At 38.4% G+C, this 16,130-nt stretch overlaps 1 protein-coding gene across 2 annotated transcripts in view; it reads right to left on the minus strand.

Moving 5' to 3' along the window:
* noc2l (NOC2-like nucleolar associated transcriptional repressor) overlaps nucleotides 1-13,545 on the minus strand; it is a 97,522-nt gene extending 83,977 nt beyond the window's left edge. The window contains exons 1-6 of one of the 2 annotated variants that reach the window (XM_074645022.1): nucleotides 12,852-13,545; nucleotides 8,886-9,008; nucleotides 6,867-8,011; nucleotides 4,317-4,835; nucleotides 2,253-2,369; nucleotides 197-1,093 (exon numbers count right to left, since the gene is read on the minus strand). In XM_074645022.1, coding sequence (XP_074501123.1) covers nucleotides 978-1,093; nucleotides 2,253-2,369; nucleotides 4,317-4,835; nucleotides 6,867-8,011; nucleotides 8,886-8,980 — 1,992 coding nt within the window. In that variant the 5' untranslated portion in view covers nucleotides 8,981-9,008; nucleotides 12,852-13,545 and the 3' untranslated portion in view covers nucleotides 197-977. Of the gene's footprint in view, nucleotides 1-196; nucleotides 1,094-2,252; nucleotides 2,370-4,316; nucleotides 4,836-6,866; nucleotides 8,012-8,885; nucleotides 9,009-12,851 lie in introns of those variants that run through there. The other variant, XM_074645020.1, reaches the window with a different exon arrangement.
* Between the last annotated feature and the right edge of the window lie 2,585 nt (nucleotides 13,546-16,130).

The following is a 16,130-nucleotide window of genomic DNA, read 5'->3' on the forward strand; positions in this document are numbered from 1 at the left end:
TGTAACATCTCAACCGCAGGACACTTTATATTTTATAGCTCAACTTTGCCATCTGCTGGAGAAAAATCAGTATGATTCTTGAAGAGGAAAGGCAAAAGTCCAGGTTCTTACATGAGCTTACGGCACCCTCTAGTGTTTGAAAAGTTTCATCTTCAGGTGTGAGTGCGTTTGGAAAAACAAAGAGACCGCACACATCTCAGAGAAACCGTTTACTGTAGTTAAACTGAAATACATCAACATCTCACAGAGCACAATCCTCATGACAAAATACTGTACATTCATCTATAAAATCATCAACATAAAATGCCATTCATAAATTACAAAACTGATACTGGCACAGAATACAGTCCCCCAAAATGAATTATACTTTTGTCAGGGTGGTTTGTTAAATTGCCATTTTGTAAAGCATTAAAAATAGATGCTGAATAGAGGAATATTTTGTAAAATATGTTTAATTATTGTTATTGGAAATATTTTTTAACACAGTAGTTTTGTATAAAAGCATCTGCTAAATGAATGGAATGGAAACAAACCATCCTAAACAAGTTAATCCATTTATCACATGTCCATCTAACATCTCAACTCTGTACAGTTCTGAGTAAACCTGCCTCTAATCCTTCAGTACGCACACACTGAAACCTTATTGTCTAAAGCTTTCTTTCTCATAAATACACGTCTCGTCTTGCCTTTGGTCGTTTTATATATATGAATGTTTTCAGACGTTACAGGTCAAAATGTCAGACAAATTAATCCAGCAAGAAGTAAAACAAATGTCCTTTTCTATTTCCATTCAATGGAGAAATCGATAAAACTTAAGATCTATGAAGCAATTAAAGTGCAAATACGTAATACAAACATGTTACAGCACATCAAACATTTCACAAATTCATGGAAGCACTGAGGTCTGTCACTGGCTCATATCCGGTGTTCATGAAGAATGTTTCCCTTTAGGCGTGACGTATTTAGAGGCAGTGACATCAAGAATCAGATGAGGCGGTGTAATTCAATTTCTTCTCGCTGGCTGCCGCCTCCATCTTGACGTATTTGCGCAGGTATCGGATGGCTGACAGGGCGCTTACATTCGCCAGCAGAACTGTGTGAGAGTAGATATTAAAAGTGAGTCATCAAGTTACTCACGTACGACGGCGTATTAGGGCCATTGTAGGTATATAAAAAAAAGATTAGTCATAAATTCACAAGAAAAAACTGTGTTCTTAATGTGTTCTTTTATGAACATAAGTACTAGTATTATAGAAGTTACAGGAACAACTTCTACTTTTGAATACACAAAGGCGTGTGCCTTTTATTTCAGCACAGATAACACTAAAAAACAACTGTTAAAAGACACACTGTGTTACCATAGTTACACACTGACGCTTTGACGTCTCACTGCGAAGGGAAAACAACACAGAAAAGTCACATAATATAACTGCTTGTGTTGAACCACAGATTATAGTGAATTATGTCCTAATAGTTTGCTGTGGAGAGGGACGTCTGGAATATCCTGCTACCCCCGCGACCCGGCCCCGAATAAATAGATGAGAATGGATGAATGGAGAGTCCGCTACAATACAGAATGTAGGCCTATATATATATATATATAATGATAATAATATTATTTTGCATTTTGCAGTTCACGTTACTGCAGTGTTTATCTGTGGCATAAGTGTGATGAGGTTTATCCTACCTTGCAAAGTGAAGCGATGTGGTTCCTAAACAAAAATAACCCACTATTTATTTATTTTTTCTTGCAAATTTATGACTTTATAATCTTGAAAATGTACCCCTTTAATCTCAGAGAATATCCATTTTTTTTTCTTGTAAATCTTTTTTTTTGAGTTTTTTCTCTGAACATTACACCCCTTCCCCGGCTTTTTTTTTTTACCTACAAAGGCCCTAATACGCCGTCATCTCAAGAGACTTTGCAACGCAGCGTTGAATTTATCTATTCATATAAAGTTCACTTTTTCTTGAGGTTGATTTTGTGTCAGTGCTTTGTTGATTTTACCTAAATATTTACAGGGAGACACATTTTTACATAATTAACAGACAGAGTCCGAACACTCCTTAAAAAGCTGAAATGAACTGATATCGACATGAAATTCAAAGTCAAATGTAACATGAATAGAAACACAGTGACCGAATAAGCAACTGCTTTGTTATTTCAGTCTTTAAAAAATATTCAATATAACAGAAAACCTACAAATCTTGCTTTTTAATGTACATTAAATACTATATATTAACACACATACCAGCCTTCCAGGTATCCCCAACCTGTGGGTTTGCCGTCTTCAGCACCCACGAAGCAAACGCAATACAAACCAGACACATGTCTGACTGTCTGAGAGGCAGCAGGGAGGCATCCAACCCTTCAAAGAAAGTGACAGAGTGTTATAGAAAACATCTTAAATCATTAAGTGTGACACATAGAATGACGAAAACAATCCACAGAGGAGTCCAGTGAGAAGTCAGGGGTATAATAATTGGCACTAACTCACCAACAGCTGAGCACAAACCCCCAATAATATGTTGGAGCTTCCTGTTCTGTCACACTGTGACCCGGTCAAATCCCCAAACCTGCACAGATTACTGGTCTGCTAACGTACAAGGCTGCTTGATGCTACTGATATCTGAAATTATGACTTGAGTGGCCTTGAAGATAATCCTCACAGGCAACTGCTGAACATTAGGCGCTATATTAGTAGCTTCTAAGTTATTATCTTAATTGTGGAAGTTTAAGGAGAAGGATTTACATAAAGAAAGTCGAGATATTTTCATTTTCCTTCACCGCCAAACAAACTAGAGCGCTCTACACGGAGCTTAGAGAGGACGCTCATTGAGTGAAGGCAAGTTATCACGTACAACCTCTCCTCTTGGTTTCCACCGCTACGTGCCTGCAGTCCAGTCGGTGTCATCAGACAGCTGAGGTTAAGAGAGTCCGTCCCGACAGACGATGCCCGGACTGTAACAGCTGACTGAGTGGATGACATATCCGACATTACAACCGTCCACGAGTGAGGAAAACACAAAGAGCTTCACTGAAAGAGGCCGAATACATTATTAGTCGGGGTGGGAATCACCAGAGACCCCACGATATGATATTTTGAGTAGTATTTTGATAAGATATATTGTGATTTATTACCTTTTTTCAACTGCAAATTATGCAGTTTGTCAACGTGTTTTATCTGACAAGATAGTTTTCACTTTGTTCATCTCAGAGTTTTCATTCACATATCTTGAGGTCAGAGGTCAAGGGACCCCTTTGAAAATGGCCATGCCAGTTTTTCCTCGCCAAAATTTAAAGTAACTTTGGAGCGTTATTTATTTATTTATTTATTTATTCTTCCCAAAAAGCTAGCATGACGTAATACACACTATTTTAAAATCCAGCAGTGAAGTATGTACAGGTTTGATTAAAAAGAGTTTTTAAAAGGTATATGTATATATAATTAAAGAGTCTATAAATCTATTAGAGTTAGCTTTGTGATGGACCGGGAGCCTCCCTGGATTCACAACAAGTCTTTATTTTGTTCTTAGAATCATCCAATTCAATTTAGAGTTGTTTAACGTTAATCACTATTTTTAAGCCTAAAAAGTTGAACTGAACTTAGAGTTGTGTTTCCATGGTGACAATCAACATCACATGTTGACTACTGAAAAAGAAAATCTGGTTTGCTAACACATTTACACATTTGATATTCCTTATAGCTGCATAAAACATAACTTCAACGGTTCCAATAAATCTTTATCTCTGCAAAGTGCTGTCAAATTATGAATTAAAAAATCTCTCTGAAGTCTGACTGTCTTTGTAAAATCAGACCCTGAGGGTCAGCCCATCTGCCTCATCTCGCCCAGTGCGTACTGGGATACACTTCATCAGGATTAGAGGGTATAAAGAATGGATGAATACACAACCAGCATTCTGTGTTTCTCAACTGCTCATGAAGAAGACTTGTAAAAAGTATTGCATTACTATAACTCTGACTACGTTTACATGCACAGTGATATTCCACTATTATTCCAAATATGCCAATATTCTGAATTTGATAGGGGTCATGTAAACAGCATATTCCGTTTGGATATTCTTAATTAGTCCTTATTTGAAATGGAGCATTTTCCGTTTAAGACATGTGGGATATGCCGATATTATTCAGGTTTGAGGAGCATTCTTTGGACAAGTGTACAGTGCATTAGGAATATGTGTCTCGATTGTTGTTTTCACGGCAGGTTAATTATTAACATCCGTACACAAAACCACTCAAAATTGATGGTGTATGAAGATATTTCTACTTTAAGACATTATTTCAATGACTTACTTGGATTTGAAACAGCCATCTGTAAGTCCTCGTATCTGTGAGGCTGCAGCCCCAGAAGTGGATCAGGAAACCTCACGTCTTGATTTCTCAGAGCAATTATAGGATGAACCGTCATTCCAGGGGATCTGCCACTTTTCCTCACAGGTAGAGGGTTTGAGAGAGTCTGCTTCTTGACTGTAGATCTACTCAAACCCATATTCCTGAAGGAGAGTGTGGGTTTCCAAAAGAAATTCTGTCTGAGGTCGCTGTCTGTGAAGAAATTATCGTATATGTCTGTAGAAATCTGAGATGCGCTCGACGTATGGCTGAACCTTGTCACCACCCTCACAGGACCGCAGCCATCTTCTTCATCAGAAGACTCATCAGACGACGAAGAGGACGGAAAGAAGTGATCGTACGCCTCGGGGTACTGCAGATTTCTACTAGCTGAGCGAGAGCAGGAAAAGATAGGAACCAGCTCGTCTTTGGTCGGATGGTCTGCTGCGATGAGCGGATAGAAGAAGCTTTCGGTGTCAAACTCTGAGAAGAAATGATCATACGTTTCAGGGACAGAGTTTCCATCAGTATAGTAGCTGATTATGTCATCTGTGGCTGATTCGCTGGGGATTGATTGATTGGGAATTGATTGCTTTCCCCTGAAGAGATACTGAAATATATCTGTGAGGGAGATTCTGTAGCTGTCTGAAAATGAAGCCAAGTCTTTGTCTCGCTTAGGCGTGTGTCCATCAGTGACACACTCTACTTTTTGTAACTCTCCTTCGTCTACGGTTTGTAGAGTTTGGCCTTTCCTTGTGTATCCCAAAGATTTCAGAGCGTGTAGATTGTGCACGCTTACATTTTTAGAAAGATTTCTTTGAGCACCTTCAGGGAGGATTGGTTGAGAAATATCCCTAACAGACGTCAACATCATATTCTCAGGGTAAATATCAGCCCCTAGACTCTCCCACGTAACACCTCTTGAAGAGGGAGAATCGACTGCTAAAACAGAACCTGAGCTTGATTCTAAAGAGATCGGATCGCTGGGTGTGTCTTCATTGATTTGTTCAGGCTTGGACTCATCGGGTTGAGTAAAAAAGCCTGAATCCGTCATGGCGAACATGTCGGCCTCCTCGCTTTCCTGTAAAGGCGGGAGGGAGCTGGGCGGCGCAGCTTTGCCGATCATTCGTAAACCCAGAATATCATTTATTGTCAGCTTCTCCATCTCGCTCCAAAAAGAAGATATAACGAACACGGAATGTTTTGAATCTGGTTTACATTCTGCTTCAGATGCCGTGATGACGTCTTCTGCTTCGACCACTGAATCACATTTTGGCTCTGTTGACACAGACTGACTTTTGGATTCAGATGTGCCGTCTCCTTCCTCATGTTTTGCCAATATTAACGATGTTTTTTCTCCTAGATCACTTTGATTGACGGATAAACAAGAACTTCCTGATGCGTCTGTGATATTTCCATTCGAGAGTGACGTGACAGATTCTGTGTCCAGAGTGCAGCAGGATGACACTGGTGTAATATGTGAAGGACTTGTTAGTAAGTCTTCAGACGTGGACGAATTGGTTTGACTTTTGCCCGTTAGATGAATTTTACCAGATAGAGAGGGGTTCCCACTTTGAAGAGCCATTATTTGTGATGCTGCCAGTTCACTTCTCTCACCTGTTGTGTTTTTCTCTGGCAAAACATTAAATTTGGATAATGTGAGAGGCACCAGAGGATGTTCCGTTTGCTGTGCTGTAACATTTACATCTGAGCCGGAGGGACTTTGAGCCAGAGAGTTGCTGGTACCTGATGCTAATTTGGCACAGCCCACTTCAGTTTTGAATTGCTCGTGTTTTGTGTTGCGAGCGTCAGAACTGCTTGCAGACAGCGGAAAGTGACTCTTTTCCAGCGTAGATCTATATCGGTCCGTGTCTTGACAGTCAATTTCCAGCTGTTGTTGGGACTCAGCCTCTCTGTAACACAGTGTGTGGTTGTCTCTGCCAGAATTTCCAGCCTCTACAGCCAGGACCGACTTAGCGGCGGATAGTTTGTCACATTGGCTGACTGCCACTGCGGGATCATTTGACTCTGCGCTCGGTAAAATACCTATCAATTTGACCTCTGCCGTACGAGATTCTGGATTTTGTTCATTTTCACAACAAATAATAGAGACTCCTGGATGAGCGTCCTTTCTTGCACAGTTTGACGTTTCTGTGGCCACGTCTGATTTACCAGTTACACCGTCAGGAATTGAAACAGTTGATTCTTCTACATGTGATTTGCTGCATGGCTGTAAATGTGTTGCCACATTACCACTGTTGTTTGGTGCTGACATTGCTCGGTCATCGGTTTGACTCGGGGGGTTTACTGACCTCGCATTATTTTCAGCCGAGCCTTTAGAGCTTCCCTTTCTGACTACGCTCTCTAGTAAATATTGAGGAAGATAATTTACTTTACTCTCCTTAGCAGACATCGTCACTGGGAGATTGCTGGCGGCTGAATATAAAGGTAAAGAGGCATATTTTTGTGGTCCGTGTAAATAAGATAAATGAATATCCTCAGATAAACACAGACCTACTCTCCATGCACGCTGTTCGTCCTCTGAGTCACTCTGCTTGACTAAAACCTGCCTCTCAGATCCGTGCGCACTCTCAGCTGGCTCCACACTGAGTCGCCTCTTTTTCCTTCTCTTTCTTTTGACAGAGGCAGACGGAGACGATTGTTGGCTCGCGGGTTTGTTTGTGCGTGTTGCGTCTGACTGTAAAACGTCAGGGTCTTCCTCCCTTTTAACGTGCGTCACCGTTTCTTGATTACTTGATGAATTGGCACTACACTTTTTACTGAGAGTTCGTGTTGACGAATCTTCCCGCTTATCATCCAGAGGTGCGCACATTTCCACCGTTATCGCCCTGTCAGTGTGAGGTGTTGCTGTTTCTGAGCAGACAAAATCATGAGACTGATTCAGCCGCGCTGCCTCATTTACTCTGGTTTCTGTGCAGGCTTCCTCTCTGATGAATGACCTCGTCTCAGGGCATGCTGATTTGTTGGTCTTGAGCGCTAACTTACTGGCTGCAGGTTCAGGGGAAATGTTGGAACCAGGCACGTCTTTTTTCACTGTGTTTATGTTGCTGATGGTGTCGACAGGCTCCGCGGTCTCGTTGCCAACTGCTGTTTCACCGCTGGCAGGCTGAGAGTTTAACTTGGGGATGTTTTTTGGCAAAGAAGTGCTGCTGGCTTGCTGCCCATCACCACACCGCTCATTCTCCCATATTGCCTCTCTTCCTCTTTTTTTCCCATCTCTCGCTTGGCTCGGCTCAGCAGGCCTCTCAGCCTCTGTGAGATTTTTCAGCTTTTCAAAGAATATATTGACAGACTGCAGGTGTATGTCCTCCTCGCTGCCCGAGAGCACGCTCTCCATTCCGCCGACGGCGTGTTTGCTGAGGTAATGCTCCACAGGAGAGCCCTCGCAGTCCGGGGGGCCGTCGATGGGGCGGTCGGCCTCTGAAAAGCCCGCCGTTGGGTTGACTTTCTGAACCCTCGCAGCAAGAATGGACCCCATATCATCGATGTCACTCATCCCCGAGTCATCCACACCTGCTAATGAAGGAGGAAGCAGGTTGCACTCTTCGCACTCTGCAAAGAAGCAATCCCAGTCACGGTCACAGATCTCCACGCTGTATTCAAAGTCCTCCATTTTGACTAAGAGGGTGCAATATAACCTGCAAAAAAACAACAATCAAAAGAGCTTTACTTCAGACTGGTTAAAGTATTTCTTTCAGGTAATTTTAGCATCATAAAATTAAAAATCTTTCCAGAATAAACGGCAAATAAACATATTGCAAGCATGAATACCAAAAACACAAGCTGCCACAAAATAACTAAATCAACTGACTACTAAATGCATTTATGCAATAAAAAAACAAGCATGCTGATTTTAATTTTAAGTAAGTTTTGCAGCACAATTTAAAATAAAATAAAATAAAATAAAATCAATGCAACAACTTGTTATAATATTTCTAGCAATATGATCTAATCTAATCTGATATAATAGAAACATCTTCAGGGTAGCAACTGAAAATAAGCCAGTAAACTGAAAACATCATCGGATCACAGGAAGTATTACTTTTCTCTGTACTTCTAGCTGTCTGCATACTGTATGTACTTGTACATCCATGCAGGTTTCCCTACCTGTCCTGCTTCGGCTGTGACGCTGGTCTACAGGAGGTGTAGGTCTAGGAAGTCCGGAGTCTCAGCAGCACCATGTTGTGTGTCCTCTGGTGAGCCCCATGATTTTGATAAATATAGAGCGACGCTTCTGATCATGTAGTAGACGCGACATTCTTACAGCAGCCATCTCCAACAGAGGCATAAAGTTTCAGCCCTTTAAATAGACTCCCCAGAAGCAAACTGCTTGACTGGATACCCAGTATTTTAGATGTTACCATTGTTTGATTGGTACATATGGCTGGAATCTGTAATATAACTAGATGATATTTATGTTTGTTTTATTTCTTTATCTGCTGGTTCCAACAGCAGTCAGTCCCTCAGCAGATTTGGGGGTCATGTGAAGTGTGTGTCAGTCAGCTGATATACCTCACTGCTGCGATGTCATGGGACGACAGTTGATCTGAATGTTTCCAGACGCAGCAGGAGGCCAGAACGACCGGCAGACGAGACTGGAGCTGCATCACGTCGACACATGTGACTCACCGAAATCTAAATGACAGAAATACAGACAGCATATTAACTTACAGTTTTTCTCATTCGCTTTGGTTCAATTCTTAAATGAGAATTATTTTTTTCAAAAGAATAAGTTCAAATCTCTAAACAACTAGTTTGTTGTTCACAACCGACTTGAATTTCTCATTCATTCAAGCAAATTGCAAGCGTTTTGGCACGTCTTGTCTTGCTGCTATATATTTTCTTTCTTCCTGTGTCTCCTTTGCATTTCATAGGTCAAATCTTAAGTGGATCTGTCTTCCTCTGATACGAACATTTACTTTATTACAATTTAACTTTAAAGTTAACAAATGAACAATCTGGCGAGCACTGGGAGACACGCAGACAGATGTCAGCTTAAAACCAGGGCTTATTTATCTGCTTGAATGTGAAATCTACCATTAGGGAGGACAGTTTATCAGATGAGCCTTTGTTTACAGCTATCAGTAAGACTTAGCAAAGACAATGTGATTACAGGGCCATCCTTGCTGCCTAGATGTCACTGACACTAAAAGATACAGAGATAACATATCAGTCCTGATGTCATTATCGACTGTTAAACTGTACTTAACAGATGCCTAATGTGCCTTAACTGCAGTTGAATGTATTGATTAATGATGATGGGGTCCCATCGGTAATTTAGAACAAAAAATACCTCACGTGTAAAGTTTAACAGCCAGTAAATTGTATCTGTAGTCTGGGATTAATCCTATAATTATCATTACTGTCAATGTGTACTTTATTTTTTTTAATTTTTATTATTTATTTTAATTATTTAATTTTTTTATCTTATTATTTGTTTTAATTTAATTTAACTTAGTTTTTTGTTCTTTATCCTTTTTGCATCGGCAATGGGTTGGGTGGGAAAAATACCAAAATATAGATGGACAATCATTTACATTTGTTCTCCATTTGTATGTTTCTGTACACCTGTTGTTACTCCAAATAAATTACTACGGAAAAAAGAAACCTCACATATGTTCTACTGTTCACTGGCGGTGCTGTTTTGTGAATTAACTATATGAAAAGTGGTAGATTTGGTAGATTCTTCACAATAAAAGTCTCACTTTTGCAGGATGTTAGGCTATAACAGAATATAAATGTTGAAATTTGGGAAAGTTTTGCATTGGTAAAGACACACATCAGCCAGATTTGCCTACGCATTGTCCTCTCTACAGTCAGAATTTGCATCTCACACTTTCACAGGCTGTAACTTCAGCCTTTATTTGCCTAATTTTCATCACTATAGATATTTATGAGAAAACAGAAGCTCTCTAATTAGCCAAACCACCACAGCCTGGGCTGTGTGCCCAAGAGCCCTCTCAATTCATCAGCTGTGATAAAGGGAGACAAGCCAGGGCCTGTGTGGCTACCGCACCTGGGGCAGCGGGCCGTTTTGACACGGGTGGGATTCTGTTTCCATCAACAGGATTAGGCTCTTATGAGTCAGTTCTCTCGGAGTTAAGATCGGAATCTGTTTGGGCTGCTTCGCGGCGGCTAAAGCGACAGAATTTCACCCCTAATTGTTTACAACGTCAGCCCCGGCAATTCAGCGTCAATTAAACAAAGCCCGGTAAACAGACGCATTCAGCACCAGCTCAGTGACATGATGTTTAAACAGAGGGGAAGTTTGTGTACGGTCGCGTTACTAAGCATCCTCGGTCGGTGGCATCTTATGTCTCAAACAGGGGTGCAAAGTCTTAATTACAGCAAAGTATAAAAGGGTAGAAAAACAGAAAACAGTAGACAAAGATTCCTATTTTGGATCTTTGGGGGGGTGTTTAGAAAGCATACAGGCTGTTTAGCTATTTACAAATGCCACACAGGTTGATGAAGACTCCTTACAGGACGGCTTAGCTGCTTTAAGAGTTAGAAAAGAGTTCAAAATAATGTGACACAATGAGAGGAGAGAAGTTGTTGTATTACACAACATTAAGAGTGAACTAATGACAAAAAAAAAGCTTAAAAATACATTAGTAATCACCAGCTTAGTTAGTAGCTTCTGTATTTTCTCTTTTTCAGTGGAAATGTGCTGCAATAGATAGATAGATAGTTAGATAGTTAGTTATATAGATAGATAGATAGATAGATAGATAGATAAATGTACCTTATTGATCCCAAATTGGGAAATTATTATGTTACAGCAGCAGGTTATCCAGGCAATGTACTGGAACAGTAAATAAAATGTGCATATCAACACTAGAGATATATATCCATAGAATATACAATATAAAGAATATTTAAATACACTATAAATAAACCCGACTACTACAAATAGCATGAAAAATATATACATAAACTATATACATTAGCAAAGTGTGCAATAACATACTATATACGTAATATATCAGGGGCTAAATAGAGTGACATGGAGGGAGGAAAGTGTGTTCATCACATGAAAATCTAAATCAAACAAATGATACATTTTTTCCCTTAAAAATGGAAAATTACGCTCTTAATTTGCCTTCTTTGAATATTATAAATTTGTTTCTGCACATTAATCGAGGCTACTATACATTTAGCTTTTTGTTAATCCCACGCCATGATGCTCCTACATTTGAGTTTATTATAAGGATAAGTTTCTTATCTCTTGTTTTTTTTATTTTCTGGTCAAATTTAATCTTAAACTACAAAACTTTGTTCTTGTGTTATAGTTATTAGAAACAATAGCTACCCAATGATTTGCAATCTGATCGAAAAGTGGATGAACTGTGACCTCAACTTGGTGATTAAATACTAACAAAATCACTGGTATGGTTTCCTAAAGGTCGCGTTTTGATCAAATCTTCAGTTTTTTTTAAAGCACTTTGTTTATTAATTTTTCATACAGAGAAATGACAATAATGTTAAAGCACTTGTGAGTGACAGTAATACGTTATAGTAATGCAATAGGGGAAAAAAACAACATATAACACCTAGCAACTACCAGGAACACAAATAGCTTGGTCATATTACACATATTGCAGTAAGCATAATAACCTCATATTTCAGGTCAAAATAAAAAAATATATAAGAAAAAAAATAATAAGTAGCTAAAATAAAATGGGGTCTTATTTGGGGATAACTGGGATTGTAAATTTGTTTTAAATCAAATCTGTGTGAGCGTTAACCCTCTGAGACCCACATAGACCCGTTTTTGTCTTTTTTAGGGGGGGTACAGGAGGTCTTTAGGGGGAGATAGCAGGTCAGCAGGAGATGTCACATAGAAGTGGTGTACGTCATCTGAAAACTGGAACCTGAAGAATTAATTTGAAATGCAGCTCAGCACTGTTAATAAGGTTTTGGAACATTATGATCAAAGTATATGATGGCCATTCCCATGCTCTATTAAGTCTCGTAAGTTGTTGCAACAATTTTTGGGTTGATACCATTTTTTTACACAGATTTGGTGCTAAATAGTCGTAATATTTTCTCGTAAAGTTATGACTTTATTCTCGTAATATTACCACTTTTTTTCTCGTAAAGTTATGACTTTATTCTTGTAATATTACGACTTTATTCTTGTAATATTACGACTTTTTTTTCTCGTCAAGTTATGACTTTATTCTCGTAATATGACTTTTTTTCTTGTAAAGTTATGAATTTATTTCCCCTCAATGTGGCCCTAGTACTCCGTAGTACATTGTCTCTTTGGCCCTCACTGCATTAGACTTATATACTATATACTTAGACTATAAACTGTGTTACCTTCATCACAATGCTCAATGTTTTGTTTTGTTTTTGCCTCACATGGCTCTTTTGATAGTAAAGGTTGCTGACCCCTGGTCTGGAGCCTCTGAAAGACAGTAAAGTCAACCTGTTCCAGGAACTAGTCTGGTCCCACCGTTAACATGGTCGCACCTGTCTGGTCTGGTCTGCGGCCTCCTGGTTCATCCTCTCCCCGGTGTGTGTGAAGCAGCCTGCGGGCACTCAAGAGGATTATGAGTCCTGACTCCTGACAATGGTGAGATTTGATCAGGCGCACTTAACAAAAACGTTATTGTCCTCCACCTCAAAATGTCACCGACAACACAGCAGTATCAGTGGACTCTGCAGCAGTTAGACTGCGCCTCCGGGCTGCTGTACCGACTCACTGCGACCTGTTCTAATGACGTCAGTTAATTTAAACTGTAACGGTTACAGCGGCCGTTATACACGATGCCTCTGGTCGAACAGACTGTGAGAAACTCTGTGATGTTTTGTCTAGAAACATACATATTATTACATAAACGAGGGTCGCTATTCGATGGAACTATTAAAATAAGTGAACTTACTGAGGTCTCACTGTGTTTGTTCACCGTGGAGACGACGACGACCTCCATAACCTCGATGCAGGAGGGCGGCTGCTCCACAAGATGGCGCCCAACGCCAACCAACCCGACACGAAGCTAACGGACACATTAGGATCAGCTCTGTTTCTGTGTCTTCATCTAGATGTGTTTGGACTTTGGAGAAAGCTTTGTGATAAAGACTGTATGAATAACAAACTTAAGGAAGTGTCTTTCAAGATATTACATAGAATCTACCCAGTAAAACTTGTGTTGGAAAGATTTAAGCTGGATATTGATTATAAGTATGATTTCTGTGGACTTGAAAAACATTTCCCATCTATTCTTTCACTATATACACACACACACACACATATATATATATATATATATATGTGTGTGTGTGTGTATATAAAAACTAATATATATATAAACATTTTTGACTTTTTTATTGGACATTTTTCAGATTTTTTTTTTTTTTTTTTACATTTTTCAGACTTTTTTTCCATTTTTTTTAACTTCTTTATCGGACATTTTTCAGACTTTTTTTTTTTAATACATTTTTCAAACCTTTTTTTTTTCTTCATTTTTTGGACTTTTTTATCGGAAATTTTTCAAACTTTTTTTTTTTTTTTTTTTACTTTTTTTTCATTTTTTTTTCATTTATTGGAGTTTTTATCGGACATTTTTCAGACTTTCTTTTTTACATTTTTCAGATTTTTTTTTTTTTACTTTTTTTCGGACATTTTTCAGACTTTTTTTTTTTTTTTTTTACTTTTTTATCGGATATTTTTCAGATTTTTTTTTTTTTTTTACATTTTTCAGACTTTTTTTATTACATTTGACTTTTTTGACTTTTTTTTTTTTACATTTTTCAGATATTTTTTTTTTCTTCATTTTTTGGACTTTTTTATCGGAAATTTTTCAAACTTTTTTTTTCATTTTTTTTTTCATTTATTGGAGTTTTTATCGGACATTTTTCAGACTTTTTTTTTTATATTTTTCAGATTTTTTTTTCCTGACTTTTTTTCGGACATTTTTCAGACTTTTTTTATTACATTTGACTTTTTTTTTTTCTTTTCACATTTTTCAGATATTTTTTTTTTTTCATTTTTGGGACTTTTTTATCGGACATTTTTCAGAATTTTTTTATCGCACATTTTTCAGATTTTTTTTTCGTACATTGTTCATCATTCCATATAATATAAATCAATAAAGATGTTTTTTTAGTTTCAGACCGAGAAACTTTATTCAACAAATTACATTAATGTGCCAATAATGAATTGTTACCTTTACTTAATCCTGAATCATTTCATTACATTTCAAATATCCTTGAAAGATACCAGTGGAGCTTAGTGTTTTGTTTTTTTAATTTTATTATTTTTTTATGCTTTCTTTATTGAACTCATGATCATAAACAAAGGTACAGATACACAGTTGAACAAGAAAAATAAAAGACAAAACAAAAATAATATTATATACATTTCATAATGCCAGGGTTTGTGTGTATATTATATACATCATATTATAATAATTAATAATTTAAATGGCTTTTTTGTTTGTTTAATATATGTTATGACAGTGCTATACTGTTTAAATTCACTAATAATATACAGGAAAGTTGCATCTGGTCTGGTTAAAAAACTTCATATACTGTATATTTAGACCTTTTCAAACTTGACAACATAAACATTATAAATGGGTCCCTTTGTATTTCCTGTTGCAATGTTTGTTAATACAGTAGCTGACAGGAAGTACACTTTGACCAGAGTTGTTGCCCTAGCAACAGAATGGCAATGAAGTGGTCTATAAATATGTTGTTACTCTTTTACGATGAGTCAGATGGTGCCTTCAAATTAAACTTGGTAGCTTGTGTTTACAACATGGGAAGTCGTGTACACGATATGCTTGGCGTTCAAGTGGTTAAGTCGTGAAGAACACCGCTGCTAAGCAACGGTAATATTAACGTTACTGTCGGCGTCTAGAAGCTGCAGAGGCTAACAATTTAGCAAGCTAGCAAGTGGGTAACATGATGCAGGAAATACAAAGACATAATGACAGAGGAAAAGATGAGGCTGTTGGGGATATCAACATTTTCCTCAGACCTATTATAAAATTACAAAGAAAAACAATATACGACTAAAATTACAATATATCCACTTATTATGCACCGAAAAATGGATTTCCATGACCTCTGCCATTTCTGACAACGTCAACAAAAACACTTTGTGAACTGAGCTTTCAGAAACTTTCCACTTACGAGGTCGTGAATACCACAAGAGGGGGCGTTCATATGGAGTCTTCTTGTGAACACAGTAAACACGACCCCATTTGAAGGCACCAAACGTAGCATAAAATGGTAGTCGAGTAAAGTAAGTATACCTACAGTAGTCTACTTGCATAAATAGCCCACATTTCACTACTGTAAACAGGGAAACCTATGACTGCATTTCATGCAGTGTGTGAAACTTAACTTAAACTTTATTACAATGATCATATACATACAGGCACATACATGAAATGTGACCTTTGCATCTAAGCATTTAGGAGCAGTTTTGCTGCTGTGAAGCGCTCAGGGAGCAACTATGGGTTGGACATGCAGAGAACAGGAACCGGGGATCGAAACACCACTCCACGACGACCACTCAACCCACTGAGCTACAGCCGCCCCAAATTGCACAAACAAATGGTAAATGGACTTAGACTTATATAGCGCTTTTCTAGTCTTCCGACCACTCAAAGCGCTTTACACTACATGTCAGCATTCACCCATTCATACACTGATGGCAGAGGTTACTAAGGTGCCAACTTTGCCCATCAGGATCTAATCTAAATACGCATTCACACACCGATGGCTACGCCTTTGGGAGCA

The sequence above is a fragment of the Sebastes fasciatus genome, chromosome 8, assembly GCF_043250625.1.
Source record: "Sebastes fasciatus isolate fSebFas1 chromosome 8, fSebFas1.pri, whole genome shotgun sequence".
Lineage (NCBI taxonomy): Eukaryota > Metazoa > Chordata > Actinopteri > Perciformes > Sebastidae > Sebastes > Sebastes fasciatus.